Genomic DNA, 27167 nt, shown 5'->3' with positions numbered 1-27167 from the left:
GGATGGTCAATCAGCCTACAGGGGTTTGATTTTACCATTGAACGCAGATTTAGGGTGTAATCATTAAAATGCTGATGGTGTCTCCAGAATGTTTGACCGACTGGTGTAAGGAGATTCATCCAGGGGTGGATTAAATCCTCCTGTCCCTTAGATTGTGGGGGGACGAGTGTTAGGTAGAATTCTCATAAATGTGCTAATACCCTTCACCTTGCAGACCCCCAGCAACTTTGCTGGATTTTGAGGACTTAATTTTTTTACTTGGAAAGAGTGCGAGCCTTTTTTTCCCCACTCATGTATTTTGATGCGTGTTTTACATTTGTGTTCTTTGACTTGGAGTTTTAAGATAACTCCATAGGCATCTTTTCATGTGTGTTACACAGCACCCTCAGTGCAGTGGCACAGGGATGTCTTTTTAGACTTCCCAAAGGTTTAAATACCTTCTCTGGGATAAACTACTGTTTCCCAGAGAATGTAAAGTGAAATTGACTTTACAAGTCTTTCCAAATTCTTAGACCCAGCACACACCATCTTACAATGGAGTGCTGGAGGGGTTACATAGTATCCCCCGTGTCTAAATACTCATGTAGCAGTCAAATGCTACCCTTTCCTATTGAAAAGGATGGTGGCAGTGGTTTTACAACAAACTACCATGATTTTTCCCGACCGCGAACACCAGTAGCTAAAAATCACAGGAGCCATGATTTTCAAGATGGCGCCTTAAGATCCTTCGTTTAAACAGGCCCTGGTCTTCTTTTTTCGCCATTTCTTTTTGGAAAGGTCCTTCTAGTGTGTCTCTGCGTGCCAACCAAGGTTTGGTCCCTTTGTTCGTGTGCCTTTGGCGGGCTTCAGGACTGAAGACCGCCTCTGGCGTGTGTCTGGGGTGGGCAGGAAGTGAGGTAGATGCCAGAAACTCCCCGTGCTTAGTCTCCTAGGAGACCCAAATGCACTCTGGCGTGATTGGCTGGCTGACTCTCAGGCAAGGACAGCCACCCTTCTGGATGAGTGACAGCTAGGCTGGAATGAATGGGAGAAAACTGTTTAAAAAGCGAGTCTCCAGGACTGGAAAGCAGAGTCGAACACTGGAACGAAAGAACCGAAGACAAGCTGGAAGAGGACGGCTGCTGCAACTCCTGGACCGTTGGTTTGCCCGGTGAAGTCCTGCTAGGAGGTCCGAATTGCCAAACTCCATTCGACAGAGAAGCTCCTTCAAGGACGGCTTCTTCCTTGAAGTTGGTCGGACCAATCAACTCATATGACACCTGGATACCATTCTCAAGGCTGGTTAGGATTAACCAGGGAGAGGGACACCAGCTTGTGTTCTTGAATCTACAGCTACTGGAACTGAAGTGACTCCATTTTGTTTGCTTTCTTCGACGGTCCTGTGCAGGAGTCCTCCGACGTCCTCCCTCTTGTCCCCACGACTGATGCTCAGGAACAGCAAGATCTGCAGGACCTGCCCGGAATCACGACTTCAGCAGCATTTCTTTCTTCATACAAAAATTCTGTGCCAACCCGATTGAGAGAACGCCACTCTCGCGGTAAAGGTTTGTGAAACTTTCCCAATTTACAGGGCTAATCAGCTTGTGACCCCATCATATGATCCTTTTTCAGCTAAACTACTTATTTCGCAAAGACTTTACCGTTTGGCGAACTGAAACTATTTGCACTGCCTAGAAAGTATATGTGATCTATTCTACTTACTTTTGTCCTTTTGGCTCACTGCTAAGTAAATGAACTGCCATTTTGCTCCTATTTCAGGGAAGCTCAAACTGCCTCAAAAGCTTACAGTTTCGTATTGAAGTGTATTTGTTTCTATTAAGTTGCCTTCTCCAAGTGAAAAGTTTTCTAAATGATTGTGTGATAAATTAATAAGTGTTTTTACCAAGAAACCTTGAGTATAAGTGTTTACTTGAACCACTGTGATTGAAAGTCCTCTGTGTAATAACTTGTACTGCTCACATTCACTCTTGAGATAAGCCTGGCTGCTCAGCTCGCTACCAAAAACTGTGTGTTACTGACTTATACCAAAAGTTGGTTTGGCTAATACCTGTAGTCCTCATTGTGTGTAGTGGTCCCAGACGGTACTGCCTGCAATTCTGCCTGACAAACACAAGTCCAGGCTAAAAAAGCTTGCAACATTTTAAGAACCCTTGGTTAATGGGGAGAGAATGCTACCAAGAAGTACTTAAGTAGAGGGCTAATTCCTATTCATATGTAAATAGAAGAATCCCAGAGGGCAAGAGGGGTATGATACTGGGCTTATCACAGCAGCAATGTCAAGATTGACCAACCTGCCAGGAGATGCAGCTGGGTCACCTGACAAAGATAAAGGCAAAGCAAAAAAAGGTAAAGGAGGCGAGATGGAAAAAGTGGCAAAAATTCTGTTACTGCTAGTGTTGGTGATGACAGAATTACCACCAGTTTTACCACACAGACAAATTCTAATATTGGCTATGCAGTAGAGGATTTAGCTTCAGCAAGGTGCGTAAATCGTTCACTTCAAGGCCAAACACGCAGATTTACGGTGGCAGAATAACTGAGTGTTGCAGAATTACTGATTGTAATATATCGGTCACAATCCCCATGCCGATTCGTGGACTGAAATGGAGCCTGACACCATGTAATCCAGCCGTAGGCCAGTAGGACCGTGTGGCAGTAACAGTAAACTAGTTTGGCGGCAATACCCACCAGAATGATTTCAAAACTAATAACAAGGATCAAAAAGAGGTGTGCGGGAGCACTTAAAAATCTTTGTGATTGCGTGACTTAGGGAACGCTTCTATGGGTGGATGCCCAACAGATATAGCCAGAAGAACAAGTTACTTCTTACCTTGTAACGTTCTTTCGATGGGATGTTCCTCCGACGTATTCCTTATCTATGATATTTGTATCTCCAGCTTGCTGGCCTCGGAAAACATTTTTCCCAGTAGAGGGCGCTGTGCTTCGACGTCCGTCGAGTAGGTGCTCCTCGACGGCCACCGTATCGACGCAGACGTCATCATGCCTATAAAAGGCCACGCGCAGCGTCCGTTGCTCAGTTCCGTTTTGTAGAGTAAAGTAGTTATTGTATGAATGGTTACTACCCTTGAAGGAGCGTAAGCTGCAACCACAAGGGAAATGTTACTGCAGGGATGGATGGGAGGGGCGATAAGGAATACGTCGGAGGAACATCCCATCGAATGAACGTTACAAGGTAAGAAGTAACTTGTTCTTCGAAGGGATTGTGTCCTCCGATGTATTCCTTATCTATGATAGACTCCCATAGCAGTGGTATGTGATTGGAGGCGGGAGTAAGATGTCATATTACCCTTTAAGAATGAACAGAGTGTAACACAGCTTTGCCAAATCTAGTCTCTTGACTAGAGGAGGAATCCAGGCTATAAAATTTGGTAAAGGTATGTGCGGACGACCATGTGGCAGCCGCACATATGTCTCTAATTGGTACCCCTCTTTGAAGAGCTGAGGATGCTGCGATACCCCTGGTCGAATGAGCCCTTAGATTTTGAGGGGGCTCTTTCCCTGCCATTTTGTAGCATTCCAGAATGGCTAAAATAATCCACCTGGAGATGGTTTGTTTGGTTATTGGTAATCCTAATGTATGTCCTGCGTAACCTACAAAGAGTTGGTCTGCTTGTCTAATTTTAGCAAGTCTACTGATATAAAAACTCAAGGCTCGTTTAGGGTCCAGCCTGTGTAGTCTCTCTTCCTCTTTCCCCGGATGGGGAGGAGGATAGAATGAAGGTAAAGTAATCTTCTGAGTAATGTGAAATTCCGAAACTACCTTTGGGAGGAAGTTAGGCTTCACCTGTAGAACTACTTTGTCCTTGTGAAAAGTTGTATGAAGAGGTTTACCAGATAGGGCTTGTATCTCGCTAACCCTTCTAGCAGATGTTAATGCTACCAATAAAACAGTTTTGAGGGTGAGAAACTTCAATGAACAAGAGTGGAGTGGTTCAAAGGGAGCACCCTTTAGGATGTTTAAAACTAGATTTTAGTCCCATAAGGGAACTTGGAATGGTCTTGGAGGGCAAACATTAGTTAGACCTTTCAGGTATTGTATTACCAATGGAATTTTGAAATACGATGGCTCCTCCGCAGTGCGCTTAAAGATCAATAGCGCTGCGAGATAGCCCTTAATAGTGCCAACTTGAAGGCCTGAATTTGCCAAATAAAGTAAGAAGGATAACACCGCAGGTGTACCACATGAAAAGGGTTCGATATTCTTTTCTCTGCACCAGCTGCAAAATGTATTCCAACGGCAGCGGTATAGAGTCTTAGTTGCTGGTCTTCTGGCCGAAAGCAACACCTCCATGACGTCATCTGGAAGGTCCCAATACTTGTACCTCAACCTTTCAGATACCAAGCGTGAAGGTTGAGGGTCTTGATGGCTGGATGGAGAACCTGACCTCCCTTCTGCGAGAGAAGATCCTCTCTGTACGGTAAACGAATTGGCGGACAGATGGACATGTCCAGAAGGTCCGGGTACCACGTTCTCCTGGCCCAATCCGGGGCAATTAGGATCATGGTCTTCCGAAACCTTCTCAACCTCCTGATTATTTGAGGAATGACAGGGACCGGAGGAAACGCGTACAGAAGTGGGAACTCCCAGTCCACTACGAACACGTCTCCTAGAGCTCCTCTCGGGGGAAATTCCCTTGAGCAAAATCTGTCGCACTTCCTGTTGATACTGGTGGCGAACAGATCCACTTGAGGGGTTCCCCAAAGGGCGAAGATCTCTTGAAGGACTTCCTGAGCTATCTCCCATTCGTGGGAGACTGTGTTCTGCCTGCTCAGAGCGTCCGCTGTCAAGTTCTTCTCTCCGGCTAGGTGAATTGCCGATAGAGAGATTCCTTCCTGAATTGCCCAAAACCAGAGCTGCATCGCCTCTCTGCACAGTGGCAGTGACCCTACACCTCCTCTTTTGTTGAGGTAGTGCATGGCCACTGTATTGTCCGTCATTATCAGGACGTTTCTCTCCCGTACAGACGGCAGAAAAGCCTTCAGTGCCAGTCTGATGGCTCTCAGCTCCAACAGGTTGATGTGTAGTCTGGACTCCGATGGAGACCAACGACCGCTGATGGTCAAGTCGTTGGCATGGGCTCCCCACCCCGTGAGTGAGGCGTCTGAGACTACTGTTATCTCCGGCCATGGTTGCCAAAACAGTTCTCCTTTGAAGATGTTCTCTGGAGAGGCCCACCATTGAAGGTCGTGGGCTACCTTGTCCGGAATCCGGAGGAGATCTGTCATCCTCCTTGAGAATTGTGACCACGGAGTCCTCAGTGCCCACTGAAGGGATCTCATTCGCAGGCGAGCCTCTGGCACAAGGGATATGCAGGATGCCATGAGGCCTAGCAACCTCAAAAAGTCGTAGGCTAGGAGACGTTGGGCATTTTGAAACCTGGTGACCATCTGCAGAATATCTTGAGCCCTCACCTCTGGTGGCGAGGCTTTTCCCAGGGACGTGTCCAGGACTGCTCCAATGAATTGGAGTCTCTGTGATGGTATTGTCTGTGACTTCTTTAAATTGAGGGAGAAGCCCAGCCTGTGAAGGGAGTGGCAGACCTAATCTAGTTGGATCCGAGCTTGTTCCGAAGAAACTGCTCTGATCAACCAATCGTCCAGGTAGGGGTAGACGTGAATCCCTTCCCTCCTTAGACTTGCAGCCACAACCGACATTAGCTTGGTGAAGACCCTCGGGGCGGAGGTCAGCCCAAATGGCAGAACTCGAAATTGATAATGAGTTGCCAATTGCGAACCTCAGGTACTTCCTGTGCTTGGGATGGATTGGCACATGGAAATAAGCATCCTGAAGGTCCAGAGATACCAACCAGTCCTTAAGCTGGAGGGCCTGAAGGATCTGAGAGAGAGTTACCATCTTGAACTTGTCCTTCCTGAGGAACTTGTTCAATTCTCTTAAGTCCAGGATGGGTCTCAGTCCTCCGTCTTTCTTTGGTATGAGAAAGTAGGGGGAGTACCAGCCCTTGTTCCTGTCCGCTACAGCTACCGGTTCTATGGCACCTTTCTCTAGCAGGTCTACAACTTCCTGCAAGAGGAGCGGATCCGGCACTTTCAGAGAGCTGTTCCCCGGTGGATGGCTCTGAGGGATGAGTAGAAAAGGCAGGCAGTAACCTTGGGCAACTGTCTCCAATGCCCAAGCATCTGACGTAATAGCCTGCCATTCCGTCAGATGGTGAGTTAACCTGCCCCCTACAGGTGTCTTGTGATGGGAGACCTCAGAGTGGTTTGGGAGCGGCTGATGCAGTTGCCGAAGGTAAAGCGGCTCCTGCTGATGCGGCTTTCTTTCCTTTACCCCGTCCACCACGGGTAAATTTTCCTTGGCCTCTTTGAGCCGGCCGTCCTCTGCCTCTTCCATATGAGGAATAATAGCGAAAGGACCTTCCTCTCCAAGAGGATCCTGAGGGACGAAAATTAGTTTGTCGGATTGCAGCTCCTAGTGACTTGGCTGCTGCTTTAGATGTTTGTAGTTTTTCCAAACTGTCATCCGCCTTTTTACCAAATAGGGAAGAGCCGTCAAAGGGCATATTTAAAAGTCTGGCCTGTACGTCAGAAGCAAAGCCGGACTTTCTCAACCACGCATGCCTGCGGATTGTGGTACTTGCCGCCATGGCCCTGCCGATACTGTCAGCAGAATCAATGCCAGTTTGAAGGGACTCACACATTGCATCTTTACCATCTCTGATGATATTTAAAAATGCGTCCCTTTCTTCTCCTTCCGGTATGCAGTCAGCCGCCGATGAAGCACACTCCCAAAGAGTGTGGCTGAACCTAGCGAGCGTACAAGTTGCATTAATAGATTTTAAAGCCATGCTACAGGCCGAGAAGACTTTCTTAGCCATGGCATCATATTTTTTATCATCCCTATCCTGAGGAGCAGTGGGGTATGCAGAAGTACTGCCTGATGAAGTTGCAGCCTGGACCACAAGACTCTCTGGAGTAGGGTGCTTAGATAGGTATTCAGGGTCAGAAGCAGATACCCTATATTTCGCTGACAACTTCTTGTTAACCGTAGGGACAACTTCAGGAGTTTCCCAGTTAGTTAAAATCTTTCTTTGTAAAGCTGAATGAAAGGGAACCACAGGATCCTCCTGTGGACCTTTATCCAGAATATCTGTGAGGTCATCCTGTTGAAAAACAGGTGAAGGCGCAGACCAACCCATGAGCTCCATAATTCTTGACATTAGGATTCTATAAGGGGTATCAGCATGTTCCCCTGGGTCTGACAAATTCCACTTCTGGGTAAGTGTCTAGGCCACTTGCTTCCTGTAATGCATCCTGAAGGTCTTTCAACCTTCTTTCTCAGAGGCAAAAGTCTCTGGTTCAGGTAATGCGGTCCTCTGCAGCCCAAAAGTCCTTTCTTGATCAGAATCTTCCCTTTCTTCAAAAATTGATGGTCTGTGAAATGGTATAAAACCCATCTCTAAGGCAGAGGGAGCCATCATCAGTGGCCTTAAAAAGGTCGATGTCGTCGACGCCGATGTAAAAATCCTCGAAGGCGCCGACAAAGGTGTTGAGAAAACTGGAAGAGGCCTCGAAGAACTCGAGAGGATCGGAATCCTGCTCGAGGATGTCGACGACGTTCTCGACGTCGTGTCGGAAGCTCTCGGTGTAACCGTTGGCTGTGGAGTAGCCGTGGGTTTTTCTTTTATCGGCGTCGATGTCGGCGTTGACGCCGGCGTCGACTCGATCGACGGATGCGTCGAAGAACCCTTCGATAACGGCGTCGATGGCGCCGATCTATGCTTCAAAGGGGCTTTCGACGATGGCGTCGAAGATGCTTTACTTCCTGATGGCTCATGGCGCTTTCGGGTCGACTCTTTCGCCGGGTGCTACAACTCGCGCCGTTTAGATTTTATGGGCTTTTCACCCAGGGTATCACCCTCAGCTGACTTCGAGGGGGTCGAGGCCTCTTTCTCGAAGACGCTTAGCATCTTTTTTCTGAATTCCTCCCACTCAACTTGAGAGCTATGTTTTGTGGGGCAATTTACTCTTTCAGGGGAACTAGAAGACGACGATAAAGGGGATCTTCTTCATCTTTTTTTCGAGTGTCTAGACCTCGACGAGTGGTGGGAGCCACTTCGAGACCTAGACCGAGAACGCTTTCGACGGTGAGGAGACGAATGTCTCGACTCTACCGCGGAAACTTTCGAGGAAGTTAAAACTGACTTACCTCTCTCGAGCTTCCCCTTCCGCTCCTTCAAGGCTTTCGCCGTCATGGATAGGCATTCCTCACACTCCGAACACTGGTGTTCGATTCCCAGACACCACAAACAGAGCCTGTGAGGATCCGTCAACGACATGTTCTTCCCACAGTCTCGGCATTTTTTGAAACCGGACCGAGGAGTCGTCGGGTCGGAGGAGGAAGCCATTGAGTACGAGTCGGTTTTCTCGAGGAAATATGAATATATATTGACTGACGAACTGAGCAACGGTATTCCGAGGCACACGAAGCGCGGAAAAACGGAACTGAGCAACGGACGCTGCGCGTGGCCATTTATAGGCATGATGACGTCGGCGTCGATACGGTGGCCGTCGAGGAGCACCTACTCGACGGACGTCGACGCACAGCGCCCTCTACTGGGAAAAAAGTTTTCCGAGGCCAGCAAGCTGGAGATACAAATATCTTAGATAAGGAATACGTCGGAGGACAAAATCCCTTCGAAAGATTGTACTCCAGACACTGCACCCTTTTAGACTATGCCCTTCAGTTTTATTATCTAATTTGCTATCATCTCTTTCACTCCTCACTGTTCTCTTTGAATTTCTCTGTAGTGTTAGTACCTCAATAACAGGTAATTTCCCAATCCCTTCACCCTGAAAATACAATAATAAAAGTTGCAAGTCATCCTTGCGTTTTGTGGTGTCCACCAAGTGGTCTATTCTAAGAACATAGTTGTTTGACCAACATAACGTTGCAAAACTAGCCATGGCAGAAGCAAAGAGTACAAAAATAACTGCAGTCCTTCCCTCAAATGATGCAAATTCCACTTCATTTTTGTTGACAAATGTGAACGCTGGTAACGTTACCAAAACGAGACAATAAAAGGAGTTATTCAATGGGTTTAAGATGCTATACAGACCTCGTCCTCTCCACTGACATCCTCTTCTTCACCTTCTACTCCCACATCCTCCTCATCTTCCTCATCATCTTCATCTTCATCAAAATCCTCTTCATCTTCGCCTTCTGTAGCAGAAAGAATTAAGAATATTTACAATAATACTACAATCAATCATAATTGTAGGACACTACTGGGCTCCCACAGAGGTTGTCAAGCTTCTGGGACACTGCAATACATTCTTGCAAGCCACAAAATATGTAATTGAAATACTAGCAAAATATTTTTGCAAATCTCTTTAGCAAGAGTTTTACAGTTTGATAGGTCATGCATTTACAAGAATCTTAATGGACATGATTGTCTACATGAGTACATTGGGGAAACCATAATTAATACCTAAGAACGCAAAGGGGTGAAGAAGTTAAGAGTTGAATGAGACTTGAGTTTTAGAAAGATGCCCACAAGGGTCTAAAAGTTGGCAGAGGTAGAAGAGATTTGGATTATTTAAAATGGTGTCAGAGGCAACCAAAGGTGCGTAGAAGCTTATCGGAATAGACTGTTATTGAAAAACCTTTGATGAGGGGTGGAAGGGTGGATAAAGAAAGAACAGAAGATAGAGGCAAGTTAAGCCAAAGAGGCGGAGGAAGTAAAGGAACAGAGAAATCTTGGAAAGGTGGAAAAGGAAGTGACAAAGAAGTGAAGGGGAATGCTGGAATGTAAAGGAGGAGGTAGTACGAGAAACCGAGGAGGTGAAAGGGAGGACTTTTAAATGGGACTAGGACAGGGGGCATTAGAGCATAACAGGGCGCACAGAAGTGTTGACTGCGGTGGTGAAATCAAAGATTTTAAAAAGAAAAAAAGGCACTCAAGAAGCCAAAGGACAAGATTTAGGGGGATAAACTTGAGGCAAAGCAACAAGAGGAGAGGGGGATTGGAGCAAGTGGCCGGAGGAGCAAATCCCTGCCGGAGGAAGTGGGGAACCTAGTTGTTATGGAGAATTCTCATAAATGTGCCAATTCCCTTCACCTTAGAGACCCCCAGCAACTTTGCTGGATTTTGAGGACTTGTTTTTTTTTCCTGGAAAGGAGTGCAAGCGTTTATTCGCACTCTTTCATGTATTTTGATGTGCGTTTTACTTTGTTTAAACAGGTCCCGGTCTTCTTTTTTCACCATTTCGTTTTGGAAAGGTCCTTCTAGTGTTGGTATCTGTACGCCAAACTAGGTCCCTTTGTTTCTATGCCTTTGGCAGGCTTCAGTACTGAAGACCGCCTCTGTCGTCTGAGTGTCTGGGGTGGGCATGAAGTGAGGGAGGTACCGGAAATGCACTCTGGCATGATTGGCTGGCTAACTGTCCAGCAAGGACAGCCACCCTGCTGGGTGAGTGGCAGCTAGGCTGGAATGAAAGGGAGAAAACTGTTTAAAAGGCGAGTCTCTTGGATTGGAAATCAGAGTCGACCACTGGTACGAAAGAACCGAAGACGAGCTGGAAGAGGACGGCTGCTGCAACTCCTGAGCCGTTGGTTTGCCCGGTGAAGCCCTGCTGCAGGTCCGAATTGCCAAGCTCATCTCAAGAGAGAAGCCACTTCAAGGACGAATTCTTCCTTTGAGTTGGTGGGACCAATCAACTCGTAAGCCACCTGGATACCATTCTCTGAGCTGGTTAGGATTAACCAGGGGCAAGGACACCAGCTTGTGTGCTTGACTACAGCTACTCAAACGGAAGATCTTCCATTTTGCCAGCTTGTGTGACCCATCCCCGCATAGTGCAGGAGTCCCCCAACGTCCTCTCTCTTGTCCCAACTACTGAGGCTCAGGAACAGCGAGATCTGCAGGAACTGCCAGGAACCAACGTCTTCAGCTGCATCTTTTCTTCATATTAAGGTACTTTGCCAACCCGATTGAGAGAACTTGGCTCTTGCAGTGAAAGTTTGTGGAACTATCCCAACTTGCAGGCCTAATCAGTTTGTGACCCAAGATATGATTCTTTTTTTCGTACAAACTGCTTCTGAGCACTTTGGCAAAGACTTTACCGTTTACTACAAGAACTGCTCTTTCCTATCCAAGACATTAGCCCATTGACTTTGGCCTAGGCCTATTGAAGTGAATCGAGTCCTTTAGTGAACTGAAACTATTTGCATTGCCTAAGAAAGTATTTGTGATCTATTATATTAACTTATGCCTTTGTCCTCCTATTTAAAATGACTGAAATGACATTTTGCTCCCGTTACAGGGGAGCCTAATTTACTTAGAAACTTATTGGTTTGGTACTGAAGTGTATTTGTGTATGATATTAAGTTGCCTCATTCTAGTGAATGTTTTCTAAATGACTAATAAATTAATAAGTGTTTTACCAAGAAACCTTGAGTGTGTCTACTTGAACCACTGTGATTGTAAGACCTCTTTGTAACCTCTTTTACTGCTCACATTCCCTCTTGAGATAAGCCTGGCTGCTCAGCACGCTATCACAAACTGTGTAGTAGAGACTTATACCAAAGGTTGGTGTTGCTTACACCTATAGTCATAATTGTATGTGGTTGTCCCAGAGGGTACTGCATGCAATTCTGCCTAACACTAGTGTTAGGCAAGATTGTATGCAGTACCCTGTGGGAGACTGCACCAGCATTGTCCTTGTGGCAATAGTTAACCCAACCTTTGGTATAAGCATGTACTACACAAGTTGGTAGAGTGACTGAGCTGCTAGGCTTATCTCAAGAGGGGTCAATGTGAGTTGTAGGGTTGTAACAGAGTTTTACAGTGACAGTTATTCAAATAAACACTTGCACTCAAGGTTTCTTTAGTAAACAATTATTTATTAAACAGTTGTATAAGCCTTCTTTAGAAGTGAAGAAAACATGTAACATTAAAAATACACTTCAGATATACACATTCTTAGTTTCGCTAAACCAGTAGATACCCATTGGGGATGGCACACAGACACTTCCTACACCCTGAGGTGACTTAAGTAGCTAGGGCTCTGTGGACATTGATTTATCACTGGCACATTTACAGCAATACTCACTTTGGTGTCAAAGGAAAAGGTTTTGGAATAAAACAAAGGTAAACAAATATTCTTAAAGCAGGCAAGTACTTTTGAACCCCCGCCAACCCTCCAATGCAAAGTAAATTAACCCTTTCCCAGCAACACAAGTTATAGAATGTGTGACTTTTTGGAGGAACAGATTAAAGCACAAAGTCAGAGGTTAGATGAGTATCAGGGATCCAGGACAGTCAATGTCATTGGTGCAAAGTCTTGGGGGACTGAAGATCTTCTTGCAGGTAAGTAAAAGTCTTGCACAATGTTTCAGAAATGTCTGTAGAAATGAAATCACTGTAGGACCACAAGCTGGGAGGCTTGTGAGGGGCAAAGCTGTAAGCAGCTCTGCAAAAGGGCAACGAAGACAAGTCTCAACTGAACTAGCAAGGCTACACAAGAGGCAAGTACCCCTTAGTTTATAGTATCTTAGGTTTGAAGAAACTGGTTTCAGCTGGCTTCTGTTCCAGTAGTAATATGGCAGAGTGTTAGGGAGAATTCTCAGAAATGTGCCAATTCCCTCCACCTTGGAGACCCCCAGCAACTTTGCTGGATTTTGAGGTGTTAGGCAAAGTTTGTACGCAGTAGCCTCTGGGAACACTACACACAACTATGACTACAGGTGTAAGAAAACCAACCTTTGGTATGTACAAGTCTGTACTACAGAGTTTTGGTAGCGTGTTGAGCAGCCAGGCTTATCTCCAGAGGGAAATGTGAGCAGTAATGATGTTACACAGAGGTTTACAATCACAGGTGTTCAAATAAACTCATACTCAAGGTTTCTTGGATGAATACTAAATAATGTATCAGTCAGTTATAAAACATTCATTAGAAGGAGGCAATCATATAATAACACAAATATGGGATACATTACTCACCGTAATCGTATTTCTGATGCTTGTATCTGCTTAGATTCACATGCTGTGCATAGGCCGACATCTAGTGGAAGCTGCGGAGTATTACAGTTTGTTTTTCGAAAGTCGAAAATGGGGCGTCGACACAGGCGTGCCAGTAATACTATCCCTAGTGTGACGTCCACTGTACCCAAGATCCCTCACGCGTGTAGGATCCTCAGATTGTATTTTTTCTGACATGAGGAAGCATGAGGAGTAGCGTGAGTACAGATAATCCAAGCAGATAGACAGAAAGGTAAGACTACAAGCAATCATGCGCCTTCTCTCGGAGGGGAGGAAGGGTGGGTCGCATGTGAATCTAAGCAGATACAAGCATCAGAAATACGATTACTGTGAGTAATGTATCCCTTCTGAGGCTTGTGGAATCTGCTTAGATCACATGCTGTGCATAGATTAGCGAGCAGTACCAGAAGAAGGAGGTGGGATGTGAGAAGGGTCATGAGCAAACAGGTGTCTTAGAACCGCTTGTCCCACTTGTGTATCTGTCTTGGAATGAGTGTCAATGCAGTAATGCTGAGTAAAAGTGTGAATAGAGCTCCAAGTAGCCGCTTTGCAAATGGTGTCGAGGGGAACATTTGCAATGAAAGCCAGAGTGGCACCAATGCCTCTAGTAGAGTGGGCCCTTGGCGTAAAAGGCAGAGTCTTTTCAGAAAGAGAGTAACACAGCTGTATACAGTTGATAATCCACTTCGAGATAGCGCCCTTAGAGACGCGATCCCCCTCTCTGCCTGTAGCTACGGAGACAAACAGTTGATCTGTTTTCCTTAGCGGTCTGGTTTTATTTACATAGTATAGGACCGCCCTACGCACATCTAGGGTGTGTAGTTTCACCTCAGCCGAGCTTTGCGGGTTTTGGAAGAAAGCCGGAAGCTCGATGGACTGGTTTACATGGAACTTGGATATGAATTTAGGTGAGAACCTAGGGTGTGTGCGTAAAACCAGTTTGTCCTTGTGGATAGTAAAGAAAGGATCCTGCACTGACAGAGCCTGAATTTCACTGACCCTTCTTATGGAGGTAATGGCTACTAAGAAGGCCGTTTTATAAGTCAGGTGTTTGAGACTACTTTTATGCATGGGTTCGAATGGGGGTCCCATGAGCTTAGCTAGCACCACGTTGAGGTCCCATCCTGGCGGTGGGTTCGAAATAGGAGGGTGAAGTCTCTTTACTCCTTCCATGAAGGCTTTAACCACTGGTACTTTCCACCACGAGACCTTGTTATGGGATGTGGTGTAAGCCGAGAGGGCTGCCAGGTGTACTTTCAGCGAGTTAAAAACCAACCCTGCATCCAGCAGGTGGAGCATGTATGTTACAACGTTGGAAGGAGTGCAATCAACCGGGTTGATCTGTTTATTCTGGCACCAGATAACGAATCTTTTCCACTTATCAAAGTAACAGTGCCTTGTATTTGGTTTCCTGGACTCCTGAGATGTCCAAACTCTATGACTTCAGGAGCCATGCTGCTAGGTTCATAGAGTTGGGTTTCTGATGCACTGTTTGACCCTGTTGCTGGGACAGTAGGTTGTACCAGGCTGGGAGTCTGATGGGTTCGCACACCGCCATCCTGCGTAGGTGTGGAAACCATGGTTGTCTCGCCCACATGGGAGCAACTAGGATGAGCGTCATCGATTCCTTGTTCATCTTGTACACCACCTTCCTGATGAGAGGAGTTGGTGGAAAAGCGTACGCAAACATCCCTGACCAGTTCATCCAAAGGGCATTCCCTTGGGAGTCTGGCTGGGGGAACCTGGATGCAAATCCTGGGCATTGTTTGTTTTCGCTTGTGGCGAATAGGTCTATAGTGGGGAAACCCCACTGAGAGAAGAGATCTTCTACTACGTCTCTGTGAAGGACCCATTCGTGTTCTTCTGGGAGGGAGTCTCTGCTTAGAGTATCCGCTAGGGAATTGAGCTCCCCTGGAACATGTTGCGATGACAGGAAGATGTTCCGTCTGAGTGCCCATATCCCCACCCAGTCAGGCATGCATCTGTAGTCACCACGGCTTGTACTTCGGGATCGTAAAAGGGTTTCCCCTTTGCGAGATTCTCTCTTGTCCACCAGTGTAGGCTTTGTACGAGTGTTGGCGAAACGACCACTAGATCGTCCCAATGACCACTTGCCTGAGACCACTGTTTCGCCAACCATTCCTGCATGGGACGCATGCGCAGACGCGCGTGGGGGACCAGGTAAATGCATGACGCCATCATGCCCAGTAACCGCATAGCTTTGCGTACTGTTATCTGTTGACCTGACTGATAATACGGAATTTGCAGAAGTATATTCCGAATTCTCTCTTCCGAAGGGAAGGTCAATCCTTTCTGAGTATCTAGGATAGCTCCTAGAAACTGTTTTGAGGTGCTTGGCACCAGACTTGACTTTTTCTCGTTGATGGAGAAGCCTAATTCGTGGAGGAGGTCGATAGTCCTCTGAATGTTTGACCTGCAAATTCCTGGGGTTTCCCCCGTTATGAGCCAGTCGTCCAGATAAGGGTACACCGGGATTGCTTTCCTGCGTAGGTGTGCAGCCGCCACCGCCAGTACCTTGGTGAATACCCTTGGTGCTGAGGCTATCCCGAAGGGCAGTACCTTGAATTGGTAGTGGCGGCTGTCCACCTTGAAGCGCAAGTACTTCCTGTGCGCTGGGAGCATGGAAATATGAAAATAAGCATCTTTCATATCCAAGGTTGCCATGTAATCCCCCTTTTTTAGGAGGGGGATTACCTCTTGTAGCGTGGTCATACGGAATTTTTGGGGCTTGACATACTTGTTGGCAGGTCGTAAGTCCAATACTGGGCGCATTGTAAAATCTTTCTTTGGCACAAGGAAGTAAGTTGAATAGATACCCTTGTTTACCTGGTGTCCTGGGACGAGTTCTATCGCGTCCTTTTCTAGCAGAATGGCGATCTCCTCGAGAAGGATTCTTTGATGCTCTAGGGAGTGCACTCTTTGTCGTGGAGGATGGTTCCGGGGACGCTGCAGTAGTTCTATACAATATCCTGCGGATACTGTTGACAGCACCCATCTGTCTGAGGTGATCCCTTCCCAAGCCTGGGTGAAGGTGGAAATGCGTCCCCTTACTGGGGTTGCGTGGCAAGGGACCCTGAACTGAGCGTCACTGTTTTGGTGGAGGCGTGCCACCTCCCTTGTTGGGGCTGCCTCTGCCTCTTCCACGACCTCTCTTGTTACCCCTGCCGTAACTCTGGGTAGACTGCTGGTTGTTATTCCATTGTGTACCCTGTCCCTGGGCATAGTTGCCTCTTTGTGAATTTTGGCCGCGTGGGCGACGAAAATTACTGTTCCCCCTCTGGTTAGGGGGTTTGTTGGTAAGCTGGCCAAGGGATTTGAGAGTCTCATATTCATCTTTGGCATTTTTAAGTGCGTCTTCGACCGCTTTCCCAAACAATAGGTCGGGTTCCACTGGCTTGTCTATTAAAGAAGCCTGGGTTTCTGTCTTGAATCCCGACTGCCGTAACCACGCATGTCTCTTGATAACAGTACCTTCTGCTATCAATCTCCCTGCGTTGTCAGCGGCGTCGAAAGTTGCTTTTAAAATGCAACCAGACACGGCTCTCCCCTCTGCCGAGATCCGAGCCAGCTGGCCCTTTAACGGTTCTGGAGCAGAGGCAATGAGCGCCGCGACTTCTTCCCATTGATGGCAATTGTAACTAGCCAACAGGGTGGTGGAATTCGCAATCCTTGCTTGGTAGGCGGACGTTGAGGCTACCTTCCTGCCAAACCCGTAAAGTTTTTTGCTCTCCTTGTCGGGAGGAGCTTCTGATGAAGATAAGGGCGTGCCAGCCCTTTTTCTAGTGTTGGTAACCACTAGGGAATCTGGTTTAAGATGTCCCCTTATATACAGAGGGTCAGACTGGGCTGCCCGGAAAATCTTTTCAATTCTGGGGTTGACAGCTCTGGTGAGGTTCGGATTCACCAGGGAAGGATCTATTCTTCGTTGGATGGATTTGAGGATAGGGATGGTCTGAGCGACCGGTCTTCTCTCTCCTACAAACTCCTCCGCGAAGTCCCTTTCCTCCTGTACACCGTGGGTGTCGATGTGGAAGTGTTCCGCTGCTCGAGCGAGAACCTCGTTAAGGAGGGGCTGGTTATCAACTGGAGAGTCAGTAACTGGGGCTTCGCTTTGTACTGGGGAATCTACATTGTAAATTTCCTGCTCATCTTCTCCCTCCTCCAGGTCCTCATCCTCTGCATAGTAATCTGTCCCGGTTTGTTCTTCCATAATGTTAAACTCATGGTCCTCTTCAGGGAAAACTTGTCCCTGGTAACTGGGGAGTGGAGTAGAATATGGAGTGGAGTAAGGTTGAACCTCGAAGGGTTCAGGTCTTCCGAACCGGGGCTTTTTACTTAGCGGGATAGGATCGGAGGAGCCTGAGGGTGTGGCCCCTTGAGGGTTATATGAAAGAAAGTGTTCTGGGTTCTTATCATAAAAATCAGCCAAGGAAGACATCCTAGACATAACCCTGTCTATGTCTTCACTGGACCATTCCCTGGAACAGGGTATTACTTTAGCAGGTGATGATTTATGGGCCTTTTCAAGGGTAGACTTGTGTTTGCTTGTCTGCCTAGGGTGAGAGGATGGCTTTACAGGGGTGGAAGGCTGTACTTTCCGCTGTTTCCCCCCCTCCCCGTGCGTGGAAAAATGTTTTCCCTGTCCCTTGGAGGCCCCAGAGACTTTCGACGCCTGGCGCCGAGGGTCTGGAGAGGTATCTGTGTGCTTCGGGCGTGGGGCCTCACTGGTGTTAACCGCGGTCTCGGTATCTTGGAGCGCGGCCTGGGGGTGGAAGTCGTCTTCGTCTCCCGACGATCGAACTTCCGTTAATGTGTGTAGCGAGGCACTCTTGGCAAGAGTGGATGATTGCCTTGCGTCGTGAGGCGATCTCGATCGAGAGCGCCCAGAGGACACCGAGTCGGACCTTTCTTTTTGTGCCTCTTTCCGGGAAGTCGACGTCGTCGAGGTCCGGTTGGTCTTAGTGTGTTTAGTGTGTGTTAGGTGTGTAGCGCTTGCGTCGCCGGGGGTCTTCCCCATAGCCGCCCTGCCGGACGACCTTCCGAGGTCGGGGACCTGCGCTCGTCGGCTGTCTTTCGACGCCGTAATGCCCTCGCCGTTCCGAAAGTACGGCGTCGCTGCCATCGCTGAAGGCGCCCTCCGCTGCCATGGCCTCCTGCCTGGCGTGGTGGGCCCAACGCTTTGTCGAACGGTCCTTAAGTGTCTTAGGTTTAAACCTACTACACGCTCTGCAGTTCGCTTCGGGGTGATCCCTCGGCAAGCAGAGATTGCACGTGGCGTGCCTGTCGACCCAAGGGTATTTGCGATTGCACTTGGGGCAGAATTGAAAAGGGGTACCCTCCATACGCACCTTAAGGCAGCGGGCTGCTAAGTGTAGGAATATATAAAATGTAACTATATATCAAGAGTGAAGAGTATGTACCACCCCCCACTCTCCCTACTTGTAAGGGCCGAGGCCAGCGGCCTACTAGGCCCGGGCCGAGGCCAGCGGCCTTCCGAGGCCCAGATCCGTCGTGCAGCAGTCGACGGTCGATTACTTCTCCAGCCGTCGTCGAGGTTGAGGGTCGACGTTGGGGTGGGGAAGGGAATGAATAAGAATTATAATTATAATAACAGCAAAAGTATGGCTAAGGCCAGGGAACTCCGCAAGATGCTTCCGACCAGTATGGCGGAAAAAAACAATCTGAGGATCCTACACGCGTGAGGGATCTTGGGTACAGTGGACGTCACACTAGGGATAGTATTACTGGCACGCCTGTGTCGACGCCCCATTTTCGACTTTCGAAAAACAAACTGTAATACTCCGCAGCTTCCACTAGATGTCGGCCTATGCACAGCATGTGATCTAAGCAGATTCCACAAGCCTCAGAAACTTCAATACTTTTCAACCAGAGTAAAAGGCAAAGGTTATCAGAACATAAAAGGCTACAATTATTCATAGACAGTGCAAATACTTTGAGTTCACAGACAAGTCAATTCCATTCAATAGGCTAGGCCAAAGTCAATGGGCTAAAGTCTTGGATAGGTTAAAGCGGTTCTGGTAATTAAACAAAGTCTCTGCACAAGTTCTTGGAAGTAGTTTGTAAAAAGAACTCTTATGTTGGGTCACAAGCTGATTAGGCCTGTGAGTTGCAAAAGTTTCAAGCACTTTCACTGTGAGAGGTAAGTTCTCTCAGTCTTGTTTTACAGTCCTTACAATGAAGAAAAAGATGCAACTGATGACTTCTGTTCCTGGCAGTTCCTGCAGATCTCGCTGTTCCTGGGCCTCAATCGTGGGAACAAGAGGGAGGACGTCGGGGGATTCCTGCACTGCACTGGGACAGTCAAAAGCTCGCAAATGGCAAACTTCAATTTCAGTGGCTGTTTCACGTTTCAGCTACCGCACTGGTTTCAACGCTGGTCCTGGCTGTCAATGTGGACTATCCTTGCTTCCAAGGTCCCACACTCAGCTGAGGGGGGTCAGGCTCAGTCAGTCCGACATCGTGGGAGTCCAGAGGATCTTCCAAACGCTTTTGGCCAGCTTACAAGTAATGCACACAATCTGGTGTCCCTCTCCCTTGGTCGACGGTTTCCTTCAGCACTCTGGGGAAATACAACCAGCTCCAAGATGGGTGTCCAGGTGTCGTCCTTTGCAGGGCTTCTCCGTCGATGCGAACTTGACGATTCGGACCTGCAGCATGGCTTCACCGGGCAAACCAACGGTCCAGGAGTTGCAGTAGCCATCCTCTTCAAGCTCTTCGGTTCCTTCCTCCAGTGGCCCACTGTGCCTTCCAAGCCAAGAGACTCACGGACAGTCAGCCGGCCAATCATACCAGAGTGCATTTGGGTCTACTAGGAGACTAAGCACAGGGAGTTTCGGGCACCTACCACACTTCCTGCATACCCCAAACACTCTGGAGCCAGAGGCGGGTTTCACTCATGAAGCCCGCCAAAGGCGAATGAACAAAGACCAAATCTGATTTGGTGCGCAGAGAAAAACTCTAGAAGGACCTTTCCACAAAGACATGGCGAAAAAAGAAGACCGGGAACCATTTTCGCAACGATGGCTGGGTGCCATCTTTAAAAACATGGCTCCCGCGATTTAACGTTACCAGAGCTACGAATAGTTTGCGGTCGGGAAACATCATGGTAGCTCGTTGTAAATCCACTGCCACCAGCCATCCTGAGAGGAAATGGTAACATTTGACTGTTACATGAGTATCTAGACACAGGGGATACTAGGTAACCCCTCCAGTACTCTATAGGAAGATAGGTTGTGATGGGTCTATAAATATACAGTACTAAGTGAAGCCAATTTCCCTCCACTGTTCTGGGAAACCGTAGTTTATCCCAGATAAGGTAGTTAAACCTTGGGAAAAGCTTGAAAGGCTTCCCTGTGTCACTGCACTTGAGGGGGCTGTGTGACACACATGAAAAAGATGATGCCTATGGAGTTGATTAGACTCCATAACCAAAAAGAAACAAACACAGAAAACGAAGAATTAAAAGTACAAAGTCCCAAAGTTCAGCAAAAAAGCTGGGGTAGAGAGGAATTAGCAAATTTTTGAAAATTCTCCCAAACAGGAGGACTTAATTTTTTGAACCTGAAGAGGGTGAGACCCTTTTTGCCCCACTCTCTCATGTTTATGAGCTTTGTGTTTCTTTTGGTTATGGAGCCTGACAAACTCCATAGGCATCAACTACTGTTTCCCAGAGCAGTGAAATGGAATTGACTTTACTTTACTTACAATTGTAACTTTATAGACCCAGCACACACTATCCTACAATAGGGTGCTGGAGGTGTTACCTAGTATCCCCTTTGTCTAGTTTCTCATGTAACATTTTTAATGTCACCCTTTCCTCACTGAATGGCTGGTGGCAGTGGGTGCGTTTTAACTACTGTGGTGTGTCTTCACCGCGGGCTGCGTTCGTAGCTGCAGTAAAGCACCCAAGGTTGCCGTTTCTTGTCAAAATGGCCCCAGTCTTTTTTCGCCATTTCTTTGTGGAAAGGTCCTTCTTGAGATTTACTCTGTTCGCCAAACCAGGTTTGATCCCATTGTTCGCTTTGCCTTTGGCAGGATTCACGAGCGAAGCCCGCCTCTGGCTCCAGGGTGAATGGGGTAGGCAGGAAGTGCCCGAAACTCCCTGTGCTTAGTCTCCTAGGAGACCCAAATGCACTCTGTGGTGATTGGGCAGCTGACTGTCCGGCAAGGACAGCCACCCTGCTGGGTGACTGACAGCTATGCTGGAATGAATGGGAGAACTGAATAAAAGGCGAGGCTTTTAGCTTGGAAGGCAGAGTCGACCACTGGATGAAGGAACCGAAGAATACCTTGAAGAGGACGCTTGCTGCAACTCCTGGACCATTCGTTTGCCCAGTGAAGCCCCGCTGCTGTGCTGAAACTCCAAATTCGTATTGACAGAGAAGCCCCTGCAAGGACGACTTCTACCCTTGAGTTGGTGTGACCAATCAACTCCAAAATAAGCCACCTGGAGCTGGTTGAATTTCCACAGAGTTGCTGCTGGAAACCGTATAGCCAGGGAGAGGAACACCAGATTGTGTGCGGTGCTTTTAAGCTGGCCTAGAGCTCCAGGAAGGTCCTCTGGACTCCCAGGAAGCAGGGCTTACCGAACTCGCGCCCCCTCAGCAGAAGCAAGGAAAGCGCATCTCGACAGCCAGGAGCCGCAGTGTTGCTATTTGCGGTAGACGTGAGAAGATGAAACACTGAACATACACTGATTTGAAGATTGCCGGTTGCGAGCGGTGACCGTCCCATTGCAGTGCAGGAGTCCCCACAAGTCCTCCCTCTTGTCCTCACGACTGAGGCCTAGGAACAGTGAGATCTGCAGAGCTGCATAGGAACAGAAGTCATCTGCTACACTTTTTCGTCAATTCAAAAGGTACTGTACAAAGTCTGAGAGAACTTACCTCTTGCTGTAGAGTTGCTTGCATCTTCTACCACTCACAAGGCTAACGACTTGTGGCCCTACATTTGATTCTTCTTTTCTTCAAAGACTTCTAAAACATTGTGCAAAGACTTTTCTACTTACCTACCAGAAGTGCTTCATCCTATATAAGACTTTTGCCCATTGACTTTGGCCTAGCCATTTATACTGAATAACTGCTGTGGGGATCCAAAAATGTGCCTGCTTAAGAATATTTGTGGTCTCTTGCTGTTCCAATAATCTTTTCCTTTTACCAACTTATAACAGTATTCTAAATGCAAACAGTAACATATGAATGTCCCCAGCACCCTAGCTATTGAAGTCATCAGAGGGTGTAGGTTGTGTCTGTGGGCCAGCCCAAAAGGGTCTTTACTGATTTAGAAACCAAGATTGTACAGTATTGAAGTGTATTTGTGTGTTACTATTATATTGCTCCTCCCTCGCTTACTGCCCCGCCAGACACGCTGGAGCCACAGGCTCCTTGAGTCAACCAGAGTGCTGGACTCAAGGAGTGAAGGAAGCCCCACGAGTGTCCAAGATCTGCGGTGATGCTGTTCACAAAGCGCTGAAACTGCGAAGTACTGCTGATCCAAAGAACGCCCGTAGCTGCAGCCAACCTTTGAATTGCTGTGCATGAGTCCTTCAGACGTCCTCCCTCTTGTCCCCACAACTGAGGCCCAGGATCTGCATCACTGCAACCAGCCAGAAGCCAGCTGGAACCTCTTCTTGTACCCAAAGGTACTGTTCAGACTTTGGGGTACTAAACTAAATCGTCTATGGCTTGCTTTTCTCAATGGAGACTTGCAGTAGTTGCGTTTCTAGAGTTGATTGTAGCTCTAACTTTCACGAGTGTAACGGCTTGTGACCCTACAGTGATTTTCCTTCAAAGTAACTTTGTGCAAGACTTTTCCTATCAAAGAAGTGCCTCAGCTCCATAGACTTTGCTCCAATTGACTGACTGTCCTGGCTACCTGCAGACTCTTCTTGTCCATGGACTGATTCTTACTGTCCCTCATAGGTGATACATTGGTTTTTAATAATATTGCTGGGAAAGGTTTTTATCTAGACTTCACTGAAAGATTTAAAGTGCTCACATGCACTGAGAACCCGTTTAACCTTTTTTCTTCCTTTAACCTTTCCTTTCTACTAACTTCAGAATTTACTAAGTGCAAAAGTGATATATAAATGCCATTACTGCCCTACTTGGTGAAGTCACCTCAGGGTTCAGGAAGTGTATATGAAGCATCTCTAAAGATTATCTACTTACTTTGCCTTGATTCTGAGAAAGTATTTTGAAGTGTATTTTTATTGTTGCACATTGCCCTTTTTAAAGAATGCTTATTTAAAACTGACCATTGAATAATTATTTTACTAGAAAACCTTGAGTGCAAGTGTTATTTGGATACTTGTATTGGGGAATTTCTATGCTACACCTCTACAGCTCACATTTACCCCTCTTGAGAGAAGTCTGGCTGCTCAGTCACACTACCAACGTGTGTAGTACAGACCTATACCAATAGGTGGGTTACCTAATACCAAGAGGACAAGGGTCGTGTAGTCTCCCACCAGGTTACTACATCAATTCTTGCCTAATATCTTGCTGGGGGACATCCAGCCCCCGGACCTATGAAGTAATGGTAGATTTTCTTTCCCCCCACCACCCCTCCGAGCACCACCCCCTCGAGGAGAAGAACCAAGTTCAATTAAGAGACTAGTTATTTATTTTGACCACGCCTGTGCACATTTCCAACAAAACGTTTCATCTCGATAACCTTGCCTGGCCTATTTGTCGATCAATAGTCGTCGTGCGACAGTTGTGAAATATTGTATATATAGAGGCAGTACACAATGCCACAAGTTACATACATAAGCAGCATGCTTTTAGAGAAACTTAATAACGGCTTGGTGATGCCTTGAAAGGTTGAAGGGTGAGAAAATACTGCTCAGGTTGAAAAAGGAAAACAGCAAGTAGGCATCCTTAGTCAAGTAGGATGCCAGTAGAAAACAAAAGCAGTGTACGATCAGGAAAATTGCACACTGAAGTATTGTAAGTGGCAAGGCATCAATGTAATAAGACATCACTCTCCTGCTGTGAGAGATTGTTGCCCGGAGCAGGTGTGTGGCTGGCATTAGGCTTTGACCAGGGAGCTGTGCATCATGAGAGAGCGAGTTGTAAAGGATGGGTGTAATTGCTACAGTTCAACTCTTCACCAATATGTGTTGTTGCTTTAAATGTTCCCTCAGTCACACACACACACACACACTGATAACTGTGCTCGAGCAGTCAAGTTAAACTCTAAGGAGGGCATAAAGGTAAATCAGACTAAAAGGCAACACAGTATTACGTGGACTAAAGGAAATGTTAACAAGGAAGTATTAAATCTACTGTAATCTCGTAAAAGTAGTAAAAGATGTTGGTGCCGGTTTACAGTAAATGTTCAGAAAGTCTCGATGGTTTGATACCCACTGTACACACGGTTCGTGTTCTCCACTTGATGTCTAATCATTCGACAGTGGACTCCAAAGCTTTAGAATTAGGTGTTGCATGCATTTGTGTTGCAGGGGAGTTGAGGGAACTGGGGTGTGTCCTTGCTGGCTCTTCCCGGTCAATGAAAGAGCATTCAAGCGCTTTGAAACACATTGGGCCTCAAAACAAGTCAGGCAGAATGGGTTTACGGGGTCCGCTAATGGGTGCAGACCCGTTATTCCCATTCCGCCTTATTACGAGGTCCCCTCGCGGGACCCGGTAAGGAAGCCTGGTAAAACCAGGCGTCTACCGGGTCCCGCAAGGGGACCAGGAGCTAACGGGCCGGTCGTAATCGGCCCATTGTTAGCTCCCTCTCCCATTCCCATTAAGCCCTATGGGGGCTCGAATGTGAATGGGGAAGGTCCGGGCCCTGGTTCCCTGAGGGAGGAATTACCGGGCCCTCCGAACTCAGAATGGCCCGGTAATTCCCCATTCAGGGAACCCGGACCCGGATTTGGTGGCAGCCATGCCGCCAATAGCGGCATGGCTACCGCCAAAGCCGTAATGAGGCCCATTGTGTATAGGCGCTATTTGGGACTAGTTTATTTGAATTTCAAATAAGCATATAATCACACAATTTCAACAAATCACAACCAGAACAATATTAGATTATTATAATGAAAAGACCCAAACCCCACTAAATAAACAGAACAGAAGGAACAAGTTACTTACCTGTAACTGTTCTCCAGCATGGGTCTGGCATGGATTCACATGTTCATGAATATTCCCCGTTGTCAGGCTGAGAATCCTTGGTAAATAAAAAATCAGTTTCAGTTTAGTTTCTGAACTGTCTTTCTACTAATAACCAATCACTGATCTCTGGGTCATACTGCCCCCAGCCAATGGCTGCCCTCTACGTAAACCCCTCCACTGGCTGCCATCTTCAGATTTGGTAGCACATAAAGTATCAGTAGGCCCAAGAGAAGAGCCGCAGAGGGGTTGGAGGGAGGGTTTGCATGTGAATCCATGCCAGACCCATGCTGGACAATAACAGTTACAGGTAAGTAACTTGTTCCTTCTCCAGCATGGGGTCTGGAATGGATTCACATGCTCATGAATGCAAGAATACATAGCAGTACACACATGCACAACCACAGGAGGCGGTAAGGCTCAACATTAAGCATTTCAACAACTCAAAATAAAGCATCTCCTACCTCCTCACCAGGCTCACCTTCAAGCAAACATGTTGCGCAGCACTGCCTGGCCGACTCTGGACTCCTTCCTGGAATCCTGGTCGACGCAGTAGAATCTCGTGAAGGTGTGCGTGGACCTCCACGTAGCAGCCCTGCAGAGGCCTAGCAGGGGCACACCAGACAGGAACGCCGTAGTAGCAGCGATCGCTCTGGTTGAATGGGCTCTCGGACAGCCGGGAGCAGTCGGTTTGCCAACCAGTGACAGTGCTTGATACAGCTGGAGAGCCATCTGGAAATGGAAGCCTTCGAGAGGGCCTTCCCTTGGTTCACAGGTCCAAAGTTCACAAACAGCTGTGACGTCTTCTGAAAACTCTTTATGCGGTCCACGTAGAACTTCAGCGCTCTAGCCACATCCAGCCAGTGCAAAGTCCTCTCAGCCGGTGACGAAGGTGACGGGAAGAAAACAGGTAACACCAAGGGCTCGTTGAGATGGAAGTCCGACGGCACCTTGGGCATGAAGGAGGGGTGCGTCCTCAGCACTACCCTCGTCTCGTGGAATGTCAGGTATGAAGGTTTACAGGAGAGGGCCTGGATCTCTTCCACTCGTCGTGCGGAGGTGATGGCCACAAGAAACGCTGTCTTCCATGATAGGAACTTCAGCTGTGCCAAATGCAAGGGCTCAAATGGGGGACCCATGAGCCTGGTCAGCACCACGTTGAGCTCCCATGCCCAGGACCGGAGCCTTCACCGGCGGAAACAAGCAGATCAGTCCTTTCATGAACTTCTTCACCAGGCGGTGAGACCACAGTGACGACCGCCCCGGAGTTCCGGTGTAGTGGGAGATAGCCGCCAAGAGGATCTTGATGGAGGCATGGGCCAGCCCCGCCTTGGCCAGTGACAACAAGTATGGCAGAACTTGAGGGGCCGTAATCCGTAGAGGGTTGATCTTCTGTGCACGGCACCAGACAGAGAACTTCTTCCACTTATGTCCATAGCACTTAAGAGTCGAGGACGCACTGGCCTTTGTAAGTACCTCCTTGCAGTCCGCCGGGATATTGTAGCCTCCGAACTCTAGTGCTGCAGGAGCCAGGCCTGCAGGTTCGGCGTTCCTGGGTCATGATGTAGGATAGCGCCTCCTTCCGTTGGCAAGAACTCCTTGTCCGTCGGTAGTCTGAAAGGGGGAGGCGCTGACAAGTCCAGAAGGTCTGGGAACCATATCTGCCTCAGCCACGCCAGTGCAACGAGGATCATCATGCACCGGGACCGTCTGAGTTGACTGATGAGTCGCAGAAGCAACAGCAACGGTGGGAACGCGTACAGGAACAGACCGTCCCAGGGGAAGAATAATGCATCGCCCATGCTCCCCGGCTGGGGAAACCTGCTGGCGAACCTCCGGCACTTCGTGTTCGCCACCGTCGCGAACAGGTCGATCTGGGGAATGCCCCATCATCGGAATAAGAGATCCACTTGATCCTGCCGAAGCTCCCACTCATGGCAAGAGCGCAGCTCCCTGCTGAGTGAGTCGGCAATGGTGTTTTTCA

At 47.7% G+C, this 27167-nt stretch overlaps 1 protein-coding gene across 1 annotated transcript in view; it reads right to left on the bottom strand.

Annotated features, from left to right (window-relative positions):
- Nucleotides 1-27167, bottom strand: part of ANP32B (acidic nuclear phosphoprotein 32 family member B) — a 290508-nt gene that overhangs the window by 95402 nt on the left and 167939 nt on the right. Inside the window, exon 5 of the mRNA XM_069626392.1 lies at nucleotides 9099-9202. Coding sequence (XP_069482493.1) covers nucleotides 9099-9202 — 104 coding nt within the window. The remainder of the gene's footprint in view (nucleotides 1-9098; nucleotides 9203-27167) is intronic.

Source organism: Ambystoma mexicanum, chromosome 6p (genome assembly GCF_040938575.1).
Source record: "Ambystoma mexicanum isolate Mex_15411 chromosome 6p, UKY_AmexF1_1, whole genome shotgun sequence".
Lineage (NCBI taxonomy): Eukaryota > Metazoa > Chordata > Amphibia > Caudata > Ambystomatidae > Ambystoma > Ambystoma mexicanum.
This window is presented reverse-complemented; position numbering and strand designations above follow the sequence as displayed.